Below are 26447 nucleotides of genomic sequence, written 5' to 3'. Positions count from 1 at the left end.
AAATTCTTGGAATGTCTATTTCAAGAATTTTCTGTTGTGACATATTTAAGATCTTCAGAGCTCCATTACACTGTTCAAAAACTGTCGCGTCATCCGAAGTACATTTCACTCGTATGGTATCTAATATCTCGGCGAGGATCTTTGGTTGGTATGTTGATGCATATAGCACCATATAATGCTTACAATTCCTCTGTGCTGTGTAACCTGATCTACGTGACGTCTACGCCAATTTCTTGCACCAAGATTTATTGTGCTTACCTTATCATGCAGACATTTATATTGGTAGATTCCAATGTTGCGCTTAAGGCAATCTTTTGCTTGTATGAAAGCCAAATACGTCATAAGATAGAGTACTGTTAACACGTTTAATGAATAATTATTAAGAGTATCCTTACTTGTTTGGGCATATATACGGCATAGTCGGTTTGACATACCGGTTCTCGTCAGATCACCGAAGTTAAGCAAAGTTGAGCCTGGTTAGTACCAGATGGGTGACCATTTGGGAATTCTAGGTGCTGGATGTGTTCTTCGCTTATCTCGGCATTTGTTTCCAGTCTTCTTGTACATACACTTCACTTGCCACTGGTATTTAACAATGCCGACTCAGAAGAGGTGTGGTTGGAGATTGCGCACCACCTGCCACAAAAATTTCACGCGCAACCACCCCTTCGTGGGTATCCATAGTCTCTTAAAGGAGCCCTTTTATATTTGTCTGGGCAGGATTTAAAACCGGCATCTAAAACTAGTGGGAGAAGCCCGTTTTCCTACCCTACAGAAGAGCCGTAGCGAGTCTATCCTTGCACTATTATTATTCTCATAGCAGCTGCTCGACTGAGCTTTTCCTTATGTCTCCTTCTATAGAACATTCACGGCAGTTATTCGCCAACCACTGCTAGCAATTTACCTTATTATCTCTCCACGCTTAACGTAAATTCTATAATCAAATTTTCTTACAACTTCCCGTATGTAGTACACAATACTTCCAGATTGCTTCCGAGTTGACTACAACATGGTCATTTTTAAGTCTAGAGTGAACAATATCGTGTTGACCCTTCCTCTTAAACAACACACTACCCAAGTTCCACCATTATCAATAACGATGGAGTTGTCTCATCGGCCACTTTACATCCATTAACCATTATCCTCGAATGGCTTTCGGGCTGTAATAAGCGGTGACAATCCATAATAAAAGACTTAATACAAGATAGCGATTTCTATTTATATATTCGTTAGTCAGTTATTCCGTATATCTCACTATTTTATTGATCTGTCATTCCATTAATCGTTTTTCTTAAGCTTCGTTCTTTTGAATGAATACGAATTTTTTCTGTATCACACTTATATTACCGTCAAAATATCCACTATTATCTAAATTGATGCATCCCCCCCCCTTGCATGAAAAACTTATACCTAGAGGTCGATTTTATGGAAATAGAACATATAACTTCAACTGCCTGACTGGATGATTTCATAACTACAGAACGGCTACTACTGTTAAATAACAGGGGGCTCATATTGGGACACGTTAACGGGAACTCAGAACAGATGACGATGATAAGAGAGACCTTATATCTTTTTTTTTACATGGGCATCACCACTTATCAAGGTCTTGAGGCCACTCGAGGATAAGGGTTAAAGAGCGTACAGTAGAAATTGGACAATATAGTAATCGTTAGTAATGGAAATTTGGTGAATTTGTTAACTTATATGGAACGGCTCATCAAAAACTTGTTTACGTTAGACTTGAAGACAACCATATTGTAATCAGCTGGAAACAAGAAAACAGAAGACAATTCCATAAGCGTGTAGTTCTAATAAAGAAGCTTTGCTCATGGAATCTACGTTTAGGTTTAGGCACAGATAAAGAGTGGGGGAAATTATTGATAGTGATTTCTGCTAGACGGGTGTTTCTTATTAATTTTTGGCGAGAGGGACCATAGATTGGAGTTCAGCCGAGCCATGAAAATAACGATAAAGCAGAGACAAATTCGCAACATTTCTTCTGTGAGATAGAGGTTGCAGAGAAGAGAGAACGACATCCCCTACGAGGCTACGAAGTCTATTTTGAACTCTATCAAGGCAGGATAAGAGATAAGTCCTTTCTAGCAGCTCCTGCCCAGATGTGGCAACAGTGCTCCATCCTTGGACGTACCTGGCTCTTATATAGATAGAGAATTCATCAGCAGTGAATTATCTACTGGATCGATAGAAGGATCCCATCATATTTCCAGCGGCCTTGGCAACGGATTTAATGTATGACTATTTAATATCTGACTGAGATGATTATTGGGGACTTCATATTATTAATACAGGCTGCATGATATGATGCAACATTTCTTATATACATATAGAGGGGGGAGATACTTCACTTATGATGATGGTGTGGACGACACGTAATACTTTGAAGCGTTATACAAAGTTCGTTACAAGATGATAAAACACATTTACCTTTTCTGGTTGTGAGAAATGACGACACGAGACAACAGTTACAACATAGTTGGTTTCTTTATTCTTCAATCCACCGATCGGTGACGTCAGGAATTCACACTTGAATCTACATGGTCTAATCTTCTACCTTCGCTTCTAAAGAGCTCTCCTCTCCAACTGACTATCTCTCATCAACTCTTGACTCTCAACGCTTGGCTGATCTACTGACTTCTAACTCCGAACCCTCAGATTCCTATATTGAGAAATATCCTTTGTTTATGACGTCAGAAGTGTGGTTTTCAAACGTGACTAATTTTCACGTGGCTTTACATATGTTTGTCAAAACACACTTTTGGCAAACAAAAGAATCCTCAATTCTAATTCTAACCTATTTTTAAACAATATATTTTAACTCGTATTGTGCATTCATTTAACTGACATATTTAATATCTAGATTTCTAAAAGAATGGACAATCGACTCTTTTTTCCGACATAAACAATATTTAACAATTTCTAATAGAATTAACAATGAACTTAATTTCTAACATTCAATTTTCCATCATCTTTAACACTTGTCTACAGGGTTCGATTCTAGCCTTATCCTAATATCATTTTCACTTATCTAGTATGTCTTCTTGCATGATAAGGGGACAGCCCTTTCATGTAACATTACACTACCCCCCCAATGGATTAACACTAAACTATAGTACAATATCGGCGTTAGATATGGAAGTAATAGTATAGCTTAAGGTTCAGATAGACAGATACCAAATTTCCATTAGTAATATTAATAGTTATGTAAAATCTATATATCTATAAAAGTGAAATTGTCTGTCTGTGTGTGTACATTTTCCTACCAAACTACTCTGTCAATTTTCAGTCTACAGACTCGAGATTTGACATATATGACAAGAGTATGGAGATTTAGGAAAATCTTTTTAATCGAGTTTCGACCAGACATTTGGCTGTCAAGGGGTAAAAGTTCAACGATTTGATTGTTTATAACTCTACCAAACTCCTCCGCCAATTTTGAGTCTAAACACTTGAAATTTTAGATGTAGGTTACTTGGACATCGAGAAAAGTGTTTAATTTGATTTGAGCCGAAAGTGATAAATGTTAAGGGCTTAAAATTGGGGTCAAATTTTTTTTTAAATTTGACCTTTGCGGTCTCTACCAAATTAATCAGCCAATTTCTGGTCTAAACATTTGAAATTTTACATAAAGTGTATTTAAACATAAGGCATGCTTTTTAATCGCTTTTTGGTCGAAATTTTGAGCTGCCAACGGGTCAAAGTTCAAGAGATTTAACTTTTGCAGTCTCTAGCAAACTATTCAGCCATTTGTAAATTTTACATAAAGGGTATTCAGACATGCAGCTAGCTTTTTAATCAGTTTTTGGGCGAAGATTTGACTGCTAAGAGATCTAAGTTGAAATAGTTTACCTTTGTAGACTCTACCAAACTCCTCCGCCAATTTTGGGTCTAAACATTTTAAATTTTATATGTAGGTTACCGTGACATGAGTCAAACTTTTTAATATATGTGTGTGTGTGTGTGTGTGTGTGTGTGTGTGTGTGTGTGTGTGTGTGTGTGTGTGTGTGTGTGTGTGCTGACACTGACACTGACACTGTTATCTTTTCTTAACCAGTCCATTCTTTGGGAGCTTGTCTACTACTGTAAAGTTCTTATGAAAAAAAAATTGTACATAACATATGGATCCACTGAAAACGAAATAAAAACATAAAACTATTCTTGGCCAAGTTCCAATTTCATAAAACAATGATAATCGATAAAATTAACATTTTTATCTGATAATCTTCTTTTAAGCTGGTAAACTGTTTTTATTATTTATTCCTGTGTTTAATTGATTTTTTGTTTTGTGTCTCCCCTGCATTTCATTTTACGACATATCATAAATTACATATATACCAACAAAAGTACCCGTCGTTGACTGTGTTCAAAAACAGCCTATAGAAAATGGACTCTGATTTATGAAAGTATGATTGGTTATGAAAAGGAAGGCTTGTAAAGAGATAGCTCCGAATTTGGGGGTATCAAAACCAAAGCAAAATATGATGAAAGTAAAAATAAAATAGATAAACCCCATAATTTATTATACCATACCTGTTCACACTGAAACACTTATCACAATATTCTGTGGATCTATATTAAAAAACATTGTTAAACTTTATGATATATTTCTTTTCTATGGAGGTCAGGTGCGAACGAACACCTCATAAGTTTATTATACCATATTTCTTCAAACTGAAACATAATTATCAAAGTATACTTACGCAGATAGATATGAAAAGTCTTTATTAAAGTGTATGCCTATTTCCATTCTATGGAGGCCAGGCGCGAACGCAGACCCCACAATTTTATTATACTATCCCTATCAAAGTATTCTTATGTACATCTATATCAAAAACACTTGTAAACGTTTTTTTTTGTTGTTTAATTTTTAAATTTTTTATTTCCATACTTTGTGGACCAGTCGCGAACGCAGACACCACAATTTTAATGAACCACCGTTCTGCCAGATCAAACATACCCATTCCTGTGTCTCGATACATCTTCTATCATTATATGTAATCAGTTTTTTTTTTAAATAGTCAACCATATAGGAGCTTATTCGTGACCAGATACACACACATACACACACAGACATTCAGCTTTATATTATATATATATATATATATATATATATATATATATATATATATATATATATATATATATAAATTTAGTCATTGAATAAATTTAAAATTTTATGACATGACATGCTTAAATTTCAAATAAAAGATTATTATTATTCTATGTAAGACAAAGATTACATTTGAAATATTCTAACTCCTTATCCTATAGATTTCAATGTCTATCAGAGAAAATATTAACAAATAATTATCATGGTTTACACCTTCATTTGCTAAAGTCAGTGAGACATGAAAATCACAATTAGCAAATAAGGTGTAAACTATTATTTGCTAATACTTTCTCCTCTGAAGAGATAGTAGACATCGAAATCCAATATGATAAGGAGTTAGAATATTTCAAATGTATTCTTTGTCTTACATAGAATAATACAATTTTTTTTATTCGAAATTTAACCATTTCACGTCATAAATTTTAAAATTCATTGAATAACTAAAATTTGATTTATTTGCTCTATCTTGTATATCGAGCAATTTTTATTTAGATGGGATAGTACTTATAAAATATTACTGCCAATAATATTCTGTAAGACCTATAATCACCGGTTTCCATACCAGTTGATTGTTAGATAATTTTATTCTGAAGTATATATATAAATTTATAAGTATATATATATATATATATATATATATATATATATATATATATATATAAAGTATATATATATATATATATATATGTATATATATATTTTTTTTACAAGGGGGTCACCACTTATCAAGGCCCAGGAGCCACTCGGAGATAAGGGTTATTGTGTGTACACTAATCAGTGGGATAGTATCGTAGTAATAGTTAGTATTGGGGATTTGATTGGTGTCATTACTTAAGAGGGCGGTTCATCCGGAATTTGTTTGTGTTGGACTTGAAGATATCCAAGCTGAATTCGGGGGGGGACAGGCAAACGGCAGAGAGTTCCACAACCGTGTGGTTCTAAGAAAGAAGCTTTGTTCATGGAATAAAGGGTGGGGAAAATTATTGGCAGTGGTTTCAGCTAGTCGGGTGTTTTGCGTGTGTGTATATATATATATATATATATATATATATATATATATATATATATATATATATAAACAGAGAGAGAGAGAGAGAAAGAGAGAGAAGGAAAGAGTGAAAGATTAGTAATTGCGGAATTATCAAGTTTTGATAGGGGGAAACATAGCAAAATCAAATTTATATGTACGATCGTTTCGGAAACGATGTCCTTTTATTCATTCGATATTTACAAATAAAACCATTGAGAAAAAAGTAAAATATTTCTGTATATCGTCTCCTCATCAGCAGGAATTGAGTGGGGGAGAAGACACAGTGTTAAATGTACTAATCAATAGACGATTGTGACACTTTACTGTTAATGTGTGCTACTTTTGAAGGGGGAGGTAATGTCAGAGGGTGTCATTACACTAGAAAATATAAATACACGATACTATTTTCCGAAAGAAAATAATTCTTACACTTTGTCTCATGAATATATACTACACTAAAACCACCAAAAAGGTAATCCTAGGGGGATAGTATCATGACACAAGAATAATCCCCCTCCTAAAAAAAAACGGAAAACGATAAAAGAGCACATATTACACTGCTCGTTACCCAAAGGAGACGGTAATATCTGAGATGATTTCGTCACAACAGAAAATTCACTTATTTTCTTTAAAAGGTGTTTGTCTGTTTGTTTGTTTGTTTGTTTGTTTGTTTGTTTTGTTTTGTTTTGCGGCATATCAATCCTTTTCGGGTTATTTAATCTCGAAAACAGTAATTTGGAAAAATAAAATATGAACATTTGATTGTTTATATTTTCAAATATTTATTTATGGCTAGCTGATGTCTGGTTGAAACATATTTTCGGGCGGAGGGATTAGTTACATACTATATAAGATACACCGAATATCCTAACATGTTCAGTTAAGGGAAGCATAAAACACACGCATTTTGGTCTATGAAAATCAAACGCAAAGTAACATTCATAGCATAAAGGGGTAATCACTCTCATAACTTAAATAAATAATCTTACTTCCGATATAAAACGCTATTGTTGTAAGCTACTAATTATTGAAATTAAATTAAATTAAATAGAAATTAAATCAAAACTAGATTAAATAAATCAACTTTAAATAATATTTCTAAATAGAGCCATTAAAACGATTCTATTGCAACAAATACTTAATAACATCGAACTAATTATTAAAATAAATTTTCTTTTAATATGCACATTAAATGTACGGGGTGATTTCAATAAGTTTCCCGATGTTTTTTTTTTGTTTTTTTTTTTGTTTGTTTTTTTTGTACAGGCATAGACTCTTGAAAATTTAATATGTTATTTCTATGCATCTTATGAGATGACTGAACAAGTTTTATCATTACATGTTCAAATAAACAGCTACAACAAGAATTGGAATACATCCTACTAAAGCATGATTATCACAGCTGGTGAGTTTTTAAAATGCAGTTTGAACGTGAATACAATTAAGAAGAACGATATGCAATAAAATTTTGCTTTAAACGTGGAAAAAATGCAACATGAATTCAGCATCAGTTTTCGAGTGTTATAAGATATTCAAGAAGGGCATGAAGTTTGTGAGAGATGATGAGATGTGTGGGAAGAGTAAGGAAGGCAGAGCACCAGAGTTGATTGGCCAAATAAAGAATTTCAAGGATAAGGATCGTTGTGTGTCTATAGAGACAATGGGTGCACCGTTTGATATCAATGTGGTACTGTACACACAATTATTCGCTAAGAACTGAAGATGGGAAGAGTTTGTGCGAATTTTGTCCCAACGGTGCTCAGAGAAGATCACAGATTATTTTACCAAAATGAGCATCAAAAGAGGCCTTTCACCCTCCCTATTGTCTAAACTTTGCTCCATGTGACTTTTAGTTATTCCCTAAGCCCAAGGAAAACTTTAGCGGCTGTCTTTATGAGACATTTAAGGATGGGAAAGAGGCTTTGACGAGGGTCAATGATACGCTCACACAAGACATTTAATAACTTTTATACACGCGTGGTTATGTTCTTTGCAAATGAAGACAACTATCGCTTCGTTGCTGGGTTTGCATTACATGACCAGCGACAATCGTAACTTCGTAACGTTGTGAATATCACACTCAATATGAAAACAATAGTCCAATGACTCCAAATAATACGAATAACTATTCCTCATCTCAAAAAATTCAGTAACGTCAAATTAATTTCTTCCTTCGGAGACCAAATGCGTAATGAAAGTGTGTGCAGTGCAGTAAGCACCAACCCTATTCAAGGTTTTACCGGCTTCCTCCGAAGGAGGAAGTTTCATGGGAGTATGAAATTCACAAGCGGTCCCCAGTCGCATGTATATCCCCGTTAGGGGAGATGACGATGTTAGGTTTTTGAAACGTTTTGCAGGGAGGTGTCGACGTCCTCCTACATACAGCACCTGGACTTCACAAATTGATCACTCATTTTAGTAATGACTAGGCTCAACGTTGCTTAACTTCGGTGATCTGACGGGAACTGGTGTGACAACGTGATTATGCGTAATGAAAGGCAGGAATATGTTTCATTTTTTACAGATGCACGTGCTATCAGATAATATGACGCTGTAATAAATGGAGAGGCTGCACCACAAAATCTTTGCAGCTTAGTTATCAATTTTGCTGACATGGCATAATTAGCATTCAACTGCGTGAATTCGTTTTGTGTTATGTGAATACTGTACCGCGCCGAATTCATGAGGAACATATTCGTGGATAAAACAAAAACGTATATCGCTTATTTCCCATAGTTATATTATTTCTGAGCCCGTTTCAAAATTTTTTATTTTCGACCCTACTGAAGCATATCGCATGCTGAAACGTTGCTGCATTTGCGTAGGAAATTGTAAATGTTCTATGATGTATATTTAAATTTGCATTGAGCACTTTCGGTTTCATATTTGTTAAAAGTTTATTTTAACAATGTATTCGAATTGGTTTTATGGGATTCTTGGGGAGAGGAAGGACGCCAAAGGATCGATTTCTAACTCAGTGATGCATCTTTCCCTAATAATGTAACCTTAGTTTGTTTGATAGTAGTATAGAATTTTAATAAAATAATTCATTCTAGCAAGACATATTTGTGGTCTTTTAGTGGAATAAACATATCTAATGTAATTATTTTTTATATTATTTGAACTATTATTCTCAGCTTGATTGGGTTTTTCACAACGTTTCGACCGATGTAACCTCCAACCATCTTCAGATGCATTCACACTGGATGTTATTAATGAATAGTGAAAAATGTTTTTTTTTTTTTTTTGCTTTCCCAACGAACATAGCCGTTAGAAATTCAAACGCAAATAGCGCTAAGTCTATTTCTTTTTTTTTTTTTTTTTTAATAAATCTGGGTCCATTCCGGTTTAACCAAGATGAGAACAATAGTCCAAATTATACGAAAAATGATTATCAATCCTCATCCCAAAAATATACATCCATATCTAATATAGTTATAAACGTTTTTACAACGTTCTGGTGATTTTACCTTTGTATTAGTTTTTAATCACCCCCACCCCCCTCAGATAAGCCGTGAAGCTTCTTGATGTAAGCATCTAACAAAAACGAAGATGATTATGACAAAGACAGGAAACGCATTTTGTACTTAGTCTTGAAAATACCAAGCCAATAGCTAGTAGAAAACGCGTCAGCAGGAAGAGAGTTCCACAGACCTGCAGTTTTTGGAAAGAAGTTACTGGAATAATAATTTTAAAAATCTGTATTATACCAACCAAGCGAGTTGATGGCGACCATTAGCTCAACAATTCAAACGAGCTGGAAAAAAGAGAGCGGTGAATAGAACAGATATTTCTGACGAACACATTCCGTAATAGTATTGCCTAGCAGGTCCCACGAAAATTACACGGAATGAGAAATATATTTAATCAAAAATATGTTTTGATAAAGCTGATATTTTTTCTGGATTGTACAAACAATTAGTGTTTTGGGGACAGAAAGACAAACAACGCACAGCAAATATGAGATTATTAACATTTCCATGAAAATGGTGTCCATTGTATTTTAAATTTTAAACTGACTCAAATGAACTGATCTATATGAGATTAATTAATAAGTGCTGATACTCAGAAAGTAATATTCTGCTACATAGTTAAATACAAATAATAAAACCACATTGTAAAAGACAATCTTCAATTTACTCCTCAGTTTCGAACCTCTTTGCAGATAAGGTAATCCCTATTTTGTCATGTTTCTTTCGAATGTTCCCTTTTGTACGTAAGGTTTCGTAAACTTCTTTCTTCAGTGAAGAACTGCTGTACATCAAAATTACTACGAGTTTCTCTTTCACACCAATTATGATCACAATGATCACATATTATTATAATGATACTCGAAATATGAGGCTACATCAAATGGAGGTCACTGTCATAATTTTGTCCATGGTTATTAGATCAGTTTTTGTTTAGCCAAATTTCGCGAATTAGCCTTTTTGAAGCAGTTTGGCTGTCAAAAATTGTACTTGGCTTTTTTTCAAAGCGTATCGTACGGACTAACTAATGGGGAACCAAGTAGAATATTCATCCATTGTTTTATCCAATGCCAGTGAAACGTGAACAAATTCCGATTGCCAGAGTTCTCGGTCGGCTATTGCAGTAACCAGCTCAGTCTCTGCCAGACCAGTTTCCTCTTCAATAATGGATTACAGTGTTACACATGGACGTCCATCTCTCCTTTTTGCGTCTGGAGTCCAAATTAGGAGCTTTCCTGGCGGTTCATCACGGCGACTAATATGACCGACAAGTGCTAGAAATCTCTGTCTCACAATATTGGAAACACGAGGTAGGAAACTACGCAATGACTTGTTTGTTGGGTGACTTTTCCATGATATGTTGCTGGCTAGTGGAAGCATTCTTGGATATTTACTATCGAGATGTTTTCGGCGTGATATGCTTAGCTTTCATGATTCTGAGCCATACAGAAGGATTGACTATGCAGGCTTTAAAGACCTTGGTCTTGGTTTCTTTTTTGATTGGACATTTCCATACTTTCTCTAAAGAATGGAGTGCACTCCATTCTAGCGAGATCCTAACATTCATATCATGTTCGCTTTCGAAATAGCCTCCCAGGTATTTGAAGTCGTCAACACAGTCAATTTCTGATCCATCCGATGAAAGCAACGGTGCCGTAGAAGATCGATTTAAATGCATGTTCTGTGTTTTTTGGAGCATTGCGATACAGCCCAACGTCTTGACAAACCTTCTCGACCCGATTCAAAAGATCCTGAGCAGACTCAATGCAATCCTCAAGGAGTGCAATGGTACAGCGTTGTTTCAAAGTAAGGCCATTACTACTGGGGATTGATGCGCGAAGCGCATAATCGATAATAATTATAAATAAAAAAGGAGCAAGCGGGTCCCTTTGAAGAACTCCTGTGTCTATCTTAAATTCATCTGTATCTCCTTGCGGCGTGATCGCGACAGCGAAAGTGTCCCTTTACATCATAGGAATTGCGCTGACAACTCTTGTGGGAATTCTATAGGCTGCTAGAATTTCAATCATTCGCATGGAGTCGAAAGCCTTGCAGAAATGGATTAAAATTATGACAGCTTCTTTCTTGTGGTGCTTCAGTTCCTCAACATAATAACAATGAATAGTATATGAACAGAAAATACTGATATTAGCAACATCATGTTTGTGTGTGAGAATAAGAAAGTGTGAGACAGGAATCAAATTACAGAAATTATAAAAATAGAAAGAAAAAATGTAAAATTTGTAATCTGTTTACTGATTTTGCATCGGTAGTGTAAACGTTGTGTGCCGTAGTTTTTTTTTCCTTTCGAATAGAGAAACTTGTTGAAAATGAATATGCTGAGATAGGCGTCACATGTAATTGAATATATCAATAAGAAACGAATATTGAACAAAAACTGTTATATTTGTATGGTTTTATCTTTCTTCGCGACAGCAAAACCAATGAAAAAAACGTAAAATTTCAAACGATAAAGTCTTGCTTAGAAAAAGAATTTTCTATCACAAAAGATGTTTCATTTCCTTTGTGTTGCAGAAAAGCTCTTTTATTCGATCGTGGTTTCAGAAATTAACGATAAGAAGAGTATTCTTATCGGTATTCTCAACTTACTAAAATAATATATTACTATTTGTTCATGATGATGATGATGATGATGATGATGATGATGATGATGATGATGACGACGACGACGACGACGACGGCGACGAGTAATACGACAAAGACGAAGGAGAAAAAGAAGAGGACGAATACAACAATGACGACGGTGAAGAAAAAAACAACAAAGAAGAAGAAGAAGAAGAAGAAGAAGAAGAAGAAGAAGAAGACGAAGATAGCAAAGAAAAAGAAAACAACAACGAAGTAGAAGAAAAAGAAGAAGAAAAAGAAGACGAAGAAAAGAAGAAGAAGACAAGAAAAAGAAGACAACAACGAAGACAACGATGACAACGACGACAACGAAGAAGAAGAAGAAGAAGAAGAAGAAGAAGAAGAAGAAGAAGAAGAAGAAGAGCGGATGACCAGGATATATATGCGACTGATGACCTCTTTGATATTCTCTAGAAACTTCATCTTTGGAGGAAGCCGGTTCCACCCGCTTAATATGAATGTCTCTACTGCATCATTTATAAAAATTAGAATATCCTGTAAGGCAGCAATAATATTAGAAATAAGTCATATATCATGCACAATGACTACGCATTTCCGACAACTACGTACCTAGAAAACGGAGCCATTAAACCTGACATATTGTTCTGTGATAAGAAGAAAAAAGAAGTAACTAAAAGCTAAGAAAGAGAAGATAACAAAATACCAAAGTCTTATGCACGGCATGAAAAGAAACTGGATTCTTTAGAAGATCTTCATTATTCTAGTAATTGCAGAAGAAACCGGTTTCATAAAAAAATAATTTCAAAAATAACCTGGTGAGAATATTTCGATCGACGCCTCCGTTCAGTCTCGAAGGGCAAATGATACCCCCTGTAGGGGCAGCTGCGCGTGTAATTTTGTGGCAAGGGTTACGCAATCCACAACCACGCCTCTCCTGAATCGGCACTGTTTGAATCCAGTAGCAAGGAGAAGTCCGGGACTACTGGAAACAATGCCGAGATAAGCAGAGAACACATACAGCACCTGGAAGTCCCAAATGGTCACCCATTTAGTACTGACCAGGTTCAACGTTGAATATGTTTGGTGGAAAAACATTTGTAGTTAAAGGGACTGTTCAAATTTTAAAGAAATCTCTCGTTTTAAATGTCTAGATTAGTATCGGGTAGGATTCCCCATCACCAGCAAAACAAAATGATGATAAAATTGAAAAACGTCACGCATTATTTTTTAAGTAAATGAGAAATAATTTTACTTATGCGTCTCAGTGTCTCTCTCTCTGTCTCCCTCTCTCTCTCTCTTTACGAGGAGCGTGCAATAAGTAATGCCCCTGATGCACTTCCAGTTGTCTTATCTAGCTGAAATTTTGCATGTGCAATTATTTATATCTCTACGGGTTATGTGGAAAATTACAGCTCTGAACTAATTGTGGTTTCTGTTTTACAGGTGTTTGAACTGAGTCAGGTGTGAAATGGAGCCTGTTGAATGTCGAGCAGTGATCCGGTTTTTGTATTTGAAAGGACGCACACCACAGGAGACTTTTGATGAAATGAAAGAAACTGATGGTGATAATGCCCCATCATATGACCTTGTAAAACGCTGGCATCGTTAATTCAAACATGGCCGGACGTCTGTGGAAACAGCTCTCAGACCTGGTCGCCCCCCCCCTTTCTGCCATTGATGAGGCATCTGTCCGTCAAGTTGAGGCTGCCATTTTGGAAGATCGGCGCATTACTATTTCCCAAATAGCTACAGATATCAAGATTAGTACAGGGTCTGTGGAAACTATCATTCATGACCATTTGCATATGCATAAGGTGTCTGCCAGATGGATATCCAGGTTGCTCACACCATTCCAGAAGCGAGAACGCGTCGAGTGCTCGAGGATGAATTTGGAGATGTGCCAAGAAGATGAGTCAAAGTTTTTCAAAAGACTGATTACACAAGATAAAACCTGGGTGCATCACTATGATCCAGAGACCAAAACCCAATCAATGTAGTGGAATCACTTGGACTCACCACCTCCAAAGAAGGCAAGGGTGCAGCCCTCCGCTGGCAAGGTCATGCTCACAGTCTTCTGGGACCAGGACGGAGTAGTGATGACACATTTCCTGACAAAGGGTACCACAATTACAGGAGCCTATTATGCTTCACTTTTGAGGAAATTAAGGGAAGCTATCAAAATCAAGAGGCGGGGCAAGATCAGAAAAGGTACCCTCCTCCTGCAGGACAACGCTCCGATCCACAACTCGCATGTCGCCAGATCAGAAGCACGGGCGTGTGGTTATGAAATCCTTCCCAATCCTCTCCTGACCTTGCACCCTCTGACTTTCACCTCTTCCCAGCCATGAAGTTGTTTTTGAAAGGAAAGCGTTTCCCAGATGATGCAGCCTTGATTTCTGAAGTCACGTCGTGTTTGGAGGACCAACCTGGGGTGTTCTACAAAAACGGTCTCGAGAGCTGCATCAAACGATGGTAGAAATGCATAATTCTGGGTGGTTCCTATGTAGAGAAAGATTAATAACTGTGCCATTTCGTTGCTCTACTCCTATGGGAAATGGGTGAGGGGCATTACTTATTGCACGCTCCTCGGGAGTCCAAACTTCTCCAAACAATCTTAAACTCACCACACCTTGTGTCTTTCCTGTGTGAAACGTTTTATTCCTCTAAACATACAATCGCCGATGAGTCAAATTAAACGATCACGGCCACACACTAATCGCGGTGAAAATAAAAAAAGCCGACGAAGAAGATAAAAAAGGCCAACGTGTATAAACATGCGTATACGTATGTATAAATACTTGTATTTCATTTGGCTCGTCGATCGAGATTGGTGACAACACTACACTAACCCTAACCCTAACATTTTTATTCGACTATAATTTATTACTTTCGAAAGTCCAGTACTTGTTTAGATGGAAATTATTTCAGGAGAAACTCAAGTTTTAGTAAAAGTAAAGAATAGTTAACACTCGAAAACTTCTAAGCAAAAATAAAGCATCATTTATATAAAACGCATTAGAATTACATTCTCAACCAAACCCACTTAATTTTAATGTTTGAAAATGATTTGTAAAATTAAAAGAAAACGTTAAAATTTCAGAATATTTCTTATTCGAAAACTCGTGAACAGAAAAAAAATAGTGGAATCCGTTTAGTTTCCACATTTGAAAACGATTTATAAGAGTTTTTAAGCGGTAAAATATCTAACGAATCGTTTCCACGTGTTAGACGGGATCGTACAGAATTCATTCTAATGCGTTTTATATAAATCACGTGTAATTTTTGTATACGTGTTCTTGAGTTTCAGGGTGTTTTTTAGATGAAGATTGATAAGGCGTATTATTTGGATTATTCGGACTACTGTTCTCATATTTATTATTAGCATAACGTTTCGGTCGATCTAACCTCCGCTCTTCTTCTTCCGCAATCACCTGTGGCGTTGTGGATAAAGTACTGAATAAAATTCAGTTGTAAGTTACACTTTTTCTGGAAGTTGAAGGTTCAATCCTCAGTGCGGGCGAGACTCAAAAATACAATTGCGTATTACTAAGGACTCCTACCAAGTCATGGCTGACGGAATAAGAGCACGCATCCCTTGGGTATTAAATAACGGGTTCCGTTCAAAATTTTGTGCAGCTGGATAGAAAGATTCCCAAGATCGACAAGATAAACCTGATTGAGGTCGGAAGTTATATTGACCGATACATTCTGCGAATAACACTTCAGATAAGAACAGTCCTTTAAATGATTAAAAAAGACGGAGTTCTCGAGGTTGTACTGATAGCGAGGTTTTCTGTCGGAGACAATGCACTACACAAATATCTGTTATGGCATAACGAAGCTCTCCAAGCATTTAATCATTTAATTATGAAAGTAAGACTTTTTTCTCTCAGCTTCGAGAAGTAATAATTTCATGCATAAAGTAAAGTGGCATTTCCCTTATGTCAGTGACCGGTATAGCTTAATAAATAAAAACTAAATAGAATAAATATTTCGCTCTAAACTGGTCTGTGTTTTATACACATTTATATTGAATTTAGTATTTATTTCTAATCGATATTTCCTTTTTTATGAGTCATTAGCCGCAATTACCCTATACGGATTGAATCGGCTTATCCCAAAGAACAAGTTCACAAGCGGTCTCAAGTGGCATGTATATCTCAGTCAGAGAAGATGATGTCAGTAGATTTTTACAGTTCTTGCAATACATTGTACACGTCCTCCTACATACAGTACTTGGTATTCCCAAATGATCACTCATCAAATACTGACCAGGTTCAACATTGCTTGACTTCGTTAACCTAACGAGAATGTGTGTGTTAACATGGTTATGTCCTATAGATATACACAGCATATTAGTTATTAATAGAAAAAGAGCTTTACCAAAAAAGTCATTAATTTCTATTAATTTTTATTAATGACTAATAATCCGTATATATATATATATATATATATATATATATATAACTATTTCATTTACTCACATTAAAGTAATATATTAAAGTATAAATTTATGCGTAAACTTTAAGTATTTACTTCAAAAGTGCTCAATATGTAGATAGAGCTAGTTAGTAAGTTATAAAATATATATGGCGATTAAGCTAGACTGAATATTCCGCGTTTCATCCACTCTAGGACTCTTCAGGCTTATGCGCATAAGCCTGAATAGTCCTAGAGTGGATGAAACGCGGAATATTCAGTCAAGCTTAATCGCCATATATATTTTATAACTTACTATATATATATATATATATATATATATATATATATATATATATATAGTGATAGATAGATAAATAGATAGATAGATAGATAGATAGATAGATAGATATAGATATATAGATATATATATATACGATATATTAGTCATTAATTAAAAAAATCATGGAGAACTTACCCTCACAATCATGTCTACTATACATGTCACTCATTACACTGGGGACTCATTTTCTAACAGACAATTCTTAAATAGTAAGCGGCTGTTGTGATGACGTAAAGTCATGTAAAAATTGCTATAAAAAGAGCTGGAGTTTACTGGAAAATTGAAGAGATTTGTTACTCATATTTCAGGGATCACCACTGGTGAGCAATCACGGTTACAGACTCATAAAAGTGACAACAAACCTTCTTTTAGGCCAAACGTATCTGTTTGTTTGTTTCTTCTTTTAAACACACGTGCCCAACTCCCCAGTCATTTTTTCTTCTATATTTTTGGCCTGTACAATAATAGCCCCTTATTCTCCAGCAGCAATATGCTTTGTTTGGGGTGAATAAAAGTCTTTTTACAAATCTTCACACCAATTTATTAATTGATTAGTAATTGAGGACATTGCCAAGGTTGCTACTAAGAAGGTGGGATTCTTCCACCATATTAGAAAATTGCTCACACCTGAGAATACCCTAAACTTCTATAAAGCCACCATTCGTCCATGCATGGAGTATTGTTTCCCCATCTGGACTAATGCATCTACCACTAGACTCTCCCTTTGACAGAGTCGAAAAATGAGTCTCAAATGTAATAGTTCTCGCACTATCGACCAAGCTCTAACGTCTGTCTCATCGCTGCAATGTTGCGTCATTCTCCCTGTTTTACAAGTACAATCTGCTCTGATGAACTCATAACACTTTTCCCCCTTCGATGTACATACTCCCAATTTGACAAACAGTAAAATCCTACTTTTTAATTGTTGTGGTCCCTAGACGCCGGAAAGCTTTTTACTCTAGTGGTTTCTTCTCTCATTTAGCTAGACTTTAGAATTCCTTCCCCGTTGCCTGCTTCACTGACTGTACAAACATGTGAAAGTTTTTAATGTAATGTTAACACACACCTCGCTGCTCAACTCCCCACAAGCTCCTGTTAGACATGATCCCAAATAGTAGTCCGATATAATGAGAATAAGTATATCCGAGTTCCTCCGTACAAGAATATGATTGGCTCGTTAAGCCATAAATACCGACTGTTAGAGCTGCTTGGGAGCGACGTTGAAAGATACGACGAAAGCCTTACGCTTAAGGTTATATAAACCCCGACCACGAACACCGGTTCATTAAGGCGACTTACTAGATTATTACTAGAGTACTATAACTAAAACCACTGAGGTAGTTCAAACAAATATATGCTTTTCGCGAGATATATCACAGCCTCTTAGGTCCAGGTGGCAGTACGTCGCTGGGGGGAGGGGGGTAGAAGGCGTACAAGGATTTCATTTGGTAATTTGTTTTATGTTCTCCCAATGTTGTTCTCATTTTAAATCGGCTTCAACTAGACGTATATAATCGAAAGACATCATGAAGATTATGAAATAACGTGTAATTTTCTATTCATTCGACCGGTGCCTTTACGTTTATTAAGTCGGGGGAGATATGCACTCACCGGAATTGGTAACTTCTGCTCGAAGGCGAATACTTTTGCCTAGGGGTAGATTCGATGGCACGTCTCTCGAGGTCAAACCTGGTATGTATAATCGGCCGTGAGAAGTGTCCATTTCCGGATTATCAGTTGGCGGTTTTCTAGAAGAAATTGGAAATTGTAGTCGTTTGATCATGAAATTTTCTTTTATATTAATGGTTCAAAGGAAAACGAAAACAAGAAGGAGACGGGGAATAAGAACATAGAAAAGGATGGAAGATAGGTAGAGTGAGAGTGAGAAAGGGGGAGGGGGTAAAGAAGAAATATTGTGATGATAATGTATGTTATGTACGAAGAAGAGGAGAATCAAATAAACAGAAATAAAAAAAGAAGAAAAAGATGAAGAAAGAAAGCCGAACAGAAAGAAGAGATAAGAAGAGGAAAGAGAAAAAAAAAATAGGAAAATAAGTTATAGTAATGAGACTGTTTTATAATAATTTGATAAGGAGAAGAAGGAGAAGGAGGAGGAGGAGAAAGAAGAGAAATAAAAAAAAACAGATGAAAAGATGAAATAAATAATGAATATATAATAAAAAAAAAAGATATATATGAATTAAAAGAGTGGCAACAGCCACGGCTGATACCATAGAAAATAGCTATGAAGGATCAACGACGATGCAAGGATTAAGAAGGAATAGCACTAATCGGACCTCCACCGAAATAGTGCAAAAATGACTGGGATCTTGGAAGGAGGGCGTGTTGACACCCAAATTCAATGAAAACCAGTGGTTTCTGCCAGCGAGAAATCAATGGCAAGCGATTGTTATGATAATGCAGAATTATTTGCAAATGTTATCGAAAAAGTCACCTTAACTCCAAGGAACACCACTCATTATTATCAGTGAGTAATCTTTGATGATGGCCTGAGTAGGAACTTTTAAAGAGTACATCATAATAATAATAATAATAATAATAATAATAATAATAATAATAATAATAATAATAATAATAATTATAATAGTAATAATAATTATAATAATAATAATAATAAAAATAATAATTATAATAAAAATAATTATAATAATAATAATTATAATAATAGTAATATTAATCATAATAATAATAAAAATAATAATTATAATAATAATAATTATAACAATTATAATAATAATTATTATTATTATTATTATTATCAAAATAACAATAATTATAATAATAATAATTATAATAATAATAATTATAATAATAATAATAATAATAATAATTATAATAATAATAATAATAATAATAATTATAATAATAATAATAATAAGTATAAGTATAATAAGTATAATAATAATAATTATTATAATTATTATAATAATAATTATAATTATAATAATAATAATAAAAAGAAGAAGAAGAACAACAACAACAACAACAACAAAGCGAAAAAGAAGAAGAGGCATAAGAGAACGAAGAAGAAAACAAACAAGAAGAAGAAAATTAAAAAGAAGAAGAGTAAGAAGAAAACGAAGAAGAAAAACAAGAAGAAGAAACCGAATAAATATAATAATAATAATAATAATAATAATAATAATAATAATAATAATAATAATAATAAAAATAATAATAATAGCTACAAAGACGGGAATTAGAAAATTAGGAGAAAAACGTTAAAGAGGATAAGAAAGAAAAAAGCAGAACAAGCAACAACAATTAAATGCAAAATAAGAGGCAACACACAATAAAATAAGCAACTACAAAACAGGAGAAACTTAAATAATGCGTGTGTACATATGCAGAGTAAAAACAAGAGTTAATTTAATCATATGAATTCATACGAATAATAGTGTTAATGTTCCCTTGTGTACACAAGACGAACGCTATTGTTCTCCAATTACAATTCCACAAGGTGTTTCTGGAATTTTAAGATTAGATTATGGAACATCTAATTTGCATAACGTATTGTAACCCTATTTAAATGAAATCACTCTGCTCTGTTATTTGTTGTTCATTTCGTCCAATCGCTTTACTCAAAGTAAGTATACATAAGTAAAGTAGAACCTCGGGATTCAGCATTAAAAATTAGTAACAAAATACAGTATATAATACACATGTATATAATCAAATAACATTATAAATAATACATTAAAGCAAGGCAATTACCGTAACCATGAACCTGAAAAACGTATCCCGGGGTTCTACTTTTTATATAAGATATATAATTATGGAGTGTAGAAAACGCATTGTGAATGCGTTCTCGGCAGTCCCGAGACTCTCGCTTGTCATATTTTGTCCCTCAGTCTTTGCTTACAATGAGTGATGTCTCTGACACGGGGTGAGGGGAGAAAAAGCTGTATCTAAGGTTGGCAGACTCTTTTTTTCTGAGAAGTCGCTTGAGTTGCCATAATTTTTTCCTTTCTCTTCTTATACTTGTGTCTATGTCACTAATAAGGGTGCTGGGGGTAAGCATTTTACCTAGGCTGACGTTATCCACCTGATAGTTAGGGACCCGAACATTAGATTAACTCCTAAGGAGGCCGTCCTATCAGCAGGTACAAATACTGGGGTTGTAGTATTGCCATTTGGTGAATGGATTCTATACCATATAGCAGCTTCTGGTGAGACAGCTCGATGCCATATTAGTAAGTAATGTTACGACTACACCTTTTCATGGTCTGCAAAAGTAACTTTCCGTTTTCTTTTCTCATTTTCTTTCCCACTCTCCCCTGCTCTAGCAACTCTCTCGATCTTTTCCACATTTCTCGATATTCCCTACTCTGACTGAAAACACGCAATGCGACATACAAAATATATTATCAACAACCTTGATTCCAGTAAAACAACTGGCATGACGGCATTTCAATAATAGTGCTCCAAACGCTTTAACCGGAACTAGCTCCCATCTGTTAAAAGATTGTCTTAAACAGAAATGATTCCCAACACCTTACAAAACCTTCTCAATCTGCCCCGTATTTAAAAATTCAGATCAGTCATATTTCTCTCAGTATAGGCCAATTCATAATTTGCATATAATCTCTTGGCGCAGTTTAGTATAGTTTCGGCTTCAAATATAGAAGTTTAATATAGTTTCGGTTTCAAATATAGATATTATGATATAATTTCTGTATCAGATAGAGGACTAATAGTGTAGTTTCGGCTTCAAATATAGAAGTAAAAATATAGTTTTTGCTTCAAATATAAATACCATACTATACTTTCGGTACCAGGACTAATGTAGTTTCAGGTCCATATACAGAACTAATAGTATAGTTTAAGGTTTAAATAAGAAGTAATTGTATAGCGTCGGCTTAATATATAGAAATAATAATATAGCTTTGGTTTCAGATAAAGAAGTATCGACCTCGGACATAGAACTAATAGTTTAGTTTGGGTTTCAAATATAGAAGTGATACTATAGTTTTAACATTAGTTTCGAATTCAATTATAAAAGTAATACTTTTGTCTGTACAGCTTCAGCTTCAAATATGTTAGTAATATAATTTCGAATCTAATTATTAGGGTAATATTTTGTATAGTTCGGATTCGAATATAAAAGTTATATAATTGTTCTGACTGACAGAAGCAATAGAATAATTTCGGTGCTTGACACAGGCGAGTTCTTCACTAGAACTTTAATACGGATTCAGATTAAACGGATTAAATACAACCAAAAAAGGCAGGATTAAAACTAAATTATGATACTTCATCTTTTAATTTGGGATTATGATGGAGGTATATATTGGGAACAATCAAATTTTTAAAAAATGATTAAAAATGTATTGCAAAGTGTTTTTACGGTTTACCATTTTTAATAATTTAATCTAATAGGCCGGAATTGGAAATTGCATTGTGATGATGACTGAACTTATGCATTCAGGACCTGAAAATATCATTTCTGCGTTGCAGATATTAACGTATGAGGCTCTAATAAAGCAACACCTTGTCATGGACGTGCATCATTAGCAGAGATGCGTCATTGAATTCCAGACAAGAGTATATTGAGAACGGTGGTAACTGTGTAGAAAATACATTCTGAATGGTCGCGCGTTTTAATGGTACCACTCATGTCTTCGTAGTTTTTCAACGTTTTGAATTAAAAAAATAGGAGGCCTTACATTTTGAACGACCGTTATATATATTAAATTAACATTAAAACATCTAGGTGATAATACGCAGCTCTCGCCATTACATTATGAAAAAGGTGTTCATAAATGATGCCTATATTGTCTTTATAAAAAACATTGTCTACTACTTTAGTGCTCAATTTGTTTATTTACAAAAAGCTTTGTATCATTTATATATATATATATATATATATATAAATGGAAATTCAATTAACTTTCTTGAAGCTATATATTTGGATTTTACCATCACTGGATTATTTATCTTCCACCAGTCTATCCATTCATGTGTAATCACCTTTTTCTTTACCATATTCCCTCTGCTTCACTTTTTTGTTATCAAGTAAGATCATTGACTTACTTGTTGTTTCATCAAATACTTTTGTATGCAAAATCCGAGCCTGCATTTTGCTAATTCCTACCCTCTGATGAGAAGGAAAGTATTTCTTCGAAACTCCGCGGATTAAGGACTATCCACTTATCAAGTATTTCCTTTTCAGATTAAATATATTTTTAACTCTTTTTCAAAGTGTTTTTAACATGTTTTATTAACTGTTTGCTCGTATATATATATATATATATATATATATATATATATATATATATATATATATATATATATATACGCGCCTCTGACCGCAAATTTTTTCTGAACCGAGGGTAAGATTTAACAAAATGCGGGATCGGATTTTGCTTGCAAAAGTATTCGATGAAACTGCAAGTAAGTCAAAAATCTTACTTGATAAGAAAAAGTGAAGCAGAGTGAATAGGGTGAAGAAAAGGGTGATTTCACATAAATTGATAGTCTGGTGGAAGATAAAATATCCAATGACGGTAAAATCAAAACATGTACATCCAAGAAAGTTAGTTATATTTCCACTCACACAAGTAAAATCCAAGGAAATCGCATAATTGGAAGATGGTCCAAAATAATCCAAAAGGCCAAATCCGTAGAATAATTCACAAATAGGTACAAGGAAAAGAGGAAAGAATTCCAATAATATTATTAAAAGAAAAATAAGATGTTCGTTAAACTCGGCTGCCGATATATATATATATATATATATATATATATATATATATATATATATATATATATATATATAAAAGTGAACGTGTCTGTCTGTCTGTCTGTCTGTCTGTCTGTGTACATTTCCCTACGCAATAACTCTGTCAATTTTTAGTCTATAGACTCGAAATTTGAAATACCGGGTACTGAGATTTGGGAAAATCGATGTGACGGGTGTCAGCCAGAAATCTGGCTGTTAAGGGGTCAAATTTCAACGATTTGACCTTTATGAACTCTACCAAACTCCTCCGACGATTTTGGGTCTAGACACTTGAAATTTTAGATATAGGTTCCTTGAACCTGGATCTAACTTAATAAAGTGATTTGAGCCCGAAACTATAAATTTTAAGGGGTCATAATAGGGGTCAAAGTTTTAAAAAATTAACCATTTTTTTGTTTTTTTGCTTTTTTTGCACAGAATACACCTCCAAACACCCCTGCTAGTATATATATATATATATATATATATATATATATATATATATATATATATATATATATATTTATGCATTTAATATATATGTTCAATTAAGTTGTTTTTAGAAAATTGCTACATTTATTTAACCTCAATAAAAATGAATTGAACTTTCAGAGCATATATTATTTATAAACTATTTTAATACCACAAGTATATTTATATAGCATTCATAATTTTTATTGGTTACCTGTATAAAAATTAATTATTTTATTTCTATAATAAAGTGTTTTCTTCCGTTTTTCCGTTCTTCTCTCTATACCGAATTATATATATTTTTTTTCTTGTTCTGTTTTTAAACTTTACATTTTGAAATGCCTTCTTTCTTTTTGGTTTTGTCTAATCGTGGAATGTTTGAGTTACAGAAAAGGAAGAATGGTTTTCGGATCGCAAAGTTTCCCGCGTCGAAGCACATGTAACAAAATTCTGTCTCGTTCTCTTTTCGATGTTATCGCAAACAAGCATTCTTCAAATGACACCAGATTGCAAAGTACACCGCACCGACGTCGAGCCGTCTACAAAGAAATCGTCCCCAATTGAAGAAATGTTGGCATTTTATACTGTCAAACCCAAACGTGTCTCAATTGGCATAAGACACGTTTTGTCTCGTGTCGGTCAGGTTTCGAGTTTAAGACTTTTTCTCTCTCTTTTCTCAAGCGAATGACACCCGCGCTAATCATGCGCACTGCAATTTTTCCGACATTAACTTCACCTATTCGACCGTTCTTTTTGCATTAATATAAATATTAATGCGAACACTGGTGAATCAAATAACTTTTTCTTTTATTATTACGTTGGGTGTGTACTTGTAGTAAAATTAATTACAATAAATTAATTGATTTATTGGCTATTTACGTAAGGGGTACGTATAGAGGAACGGAGCAAGTATTTAATTTGGGGATACCATCCAATCATATTTAACTTGTCTCTTTTTCTCATTATATTTCTCATTACTAGGACTTATACTTGATTATTGGGGAGAAAATAATCACGGAATTGGCCCCTAGAGTCTCCAGGGCGTCACCAGAGAATTGCACATCACCGGTCAGAGATTTGGGTGTCTCTTACGCCACCGAGGTCATGGCGGCGTCGGATTATTTCAGGAAGCGTGTTTTGGGTAAGAATAGTCTGGCTTCAGAACACATACGATACCTGTTTAATTGTACATGCGTTAACATATAGATACCTGGGACGCACCACGTAGCAGAGTACGTCGGAAGGAACATAGAACAAGTAATAACTCGATTTTTTTCTTTAACAAAATTTATTTTCGGGTACTTCTCCAAATAAACCGTGATCGTGCTCCTTCTCTCTAACCTCTGTTCTGTGGAACGTCATCTACGTCCCTAACGTGATCGTTTTCTCTAACATATTCTCTCTCCTTTTTATAGTCTTTTTCTTTTCCTTTGGTCTGCTGTCGTTTCGCACACAGCTCGGTGATTGCAAACGCGCGTCCGCGCTCTGTTAAATAAATAGCAAAAGGTCATCCATTTTAGTACTGTATGGGCTTAATGTCGCTTAACTTCCGATATTTAACAGAAACCGTAGTGTTAACGTAATTATGTCGTATATACGCCCCTGGTGCGGACAAAGAAAACAGTTGTGCTCATTGAAAGAGTTAAAGCAATAAAAAAAAATATCTTGGCGTGGCCAGAAAAGAAAATTGAATGTAATTTTAAAATCAGCCAATTTTAGTCTAAATCAATTGAAAAATCGAACTCACGAGATATGATGTTAAAAGTTGTCCCCCTGTGTTCATTGTTTGTTTAATTCTCTGTATTTATAGTCTCAGATAATGCATTCACATTTTCGTAAAATCGAATCAATACTTGGGCACGGAAATGCTCTTATATTTAATAGCTGTGCAGAACGGCACGCTATTATGTCGCCCCCTCCCCCGTTCTACATAATTTATTCCAAACAAACAAAGCCGAGACTGAAGCGTATTATTTATGTTCAGTTCCATCATGCAGTTATAAACCTGTAGATCTACGCACTTGATCTTCCAACAGGTCAGTCTTCTCAGACGAATAAAATGAAAATTGGAATGGCGACTCTTTCATAATAACAAAGCTGATTAATCAACGTTTAATTCTCTGGGGAATTTCTTATTATATATTTTAATCACGTGAAATATAGACTAATGTATTCCTTGGATTTTTGGATTTCGTAATGTTTTAAATTAGTACATCTTAATTAATTTCATCAGC

General features: G+C 34.5%; 1 protein-coding gene and 1 pseudogene across 1 annotated transcript in view; one reads left to right on the top strand and one right to left on the bottom strand.

The window, feature by feature from the left end:
- LOC145291623 (uncharacterized) overlaps positions 1 to 26447 on the bottom strand; it is a 284342-nt gene that overhangs the window by 106530 nt on the left and 151365 nt on the right. The window contains exon 6 of the mRNA XM_080137698.1: positions 18612 to 18748. Coding sequence (XP_079993824.1) covers positions 18612 to 18748 — 137 coding nt within the window. The remainder of the gene's footprint in view (positions 1 to 18611; positions 18749 to 26447) is intronic.
- On the top strand, positions 408 to 524 carry LOC145291654 (5S ribosomal RNA; annotated as a pseudogene).

Source organism: Euprymna scolopes, chromosome 12 (assembly GCF_053919585.1).
Source record: "Euprymna scolopes isolate OS-2025 chromosome 12, ASM5391958v1, whole genome shotgun sequence".
Taxonomy (NCBI): Eukaryota; Metazoa; Mollusca; class Cephalopoda; order Sepiida; family Sepiolidae; genus Euprymna; species Euprymna scolopes.
The sequence above is the reverse complement of the archived record's forward strand: the minus strand, read 5'-3'. Positions and strand labels throughout refer to the sequence as shown.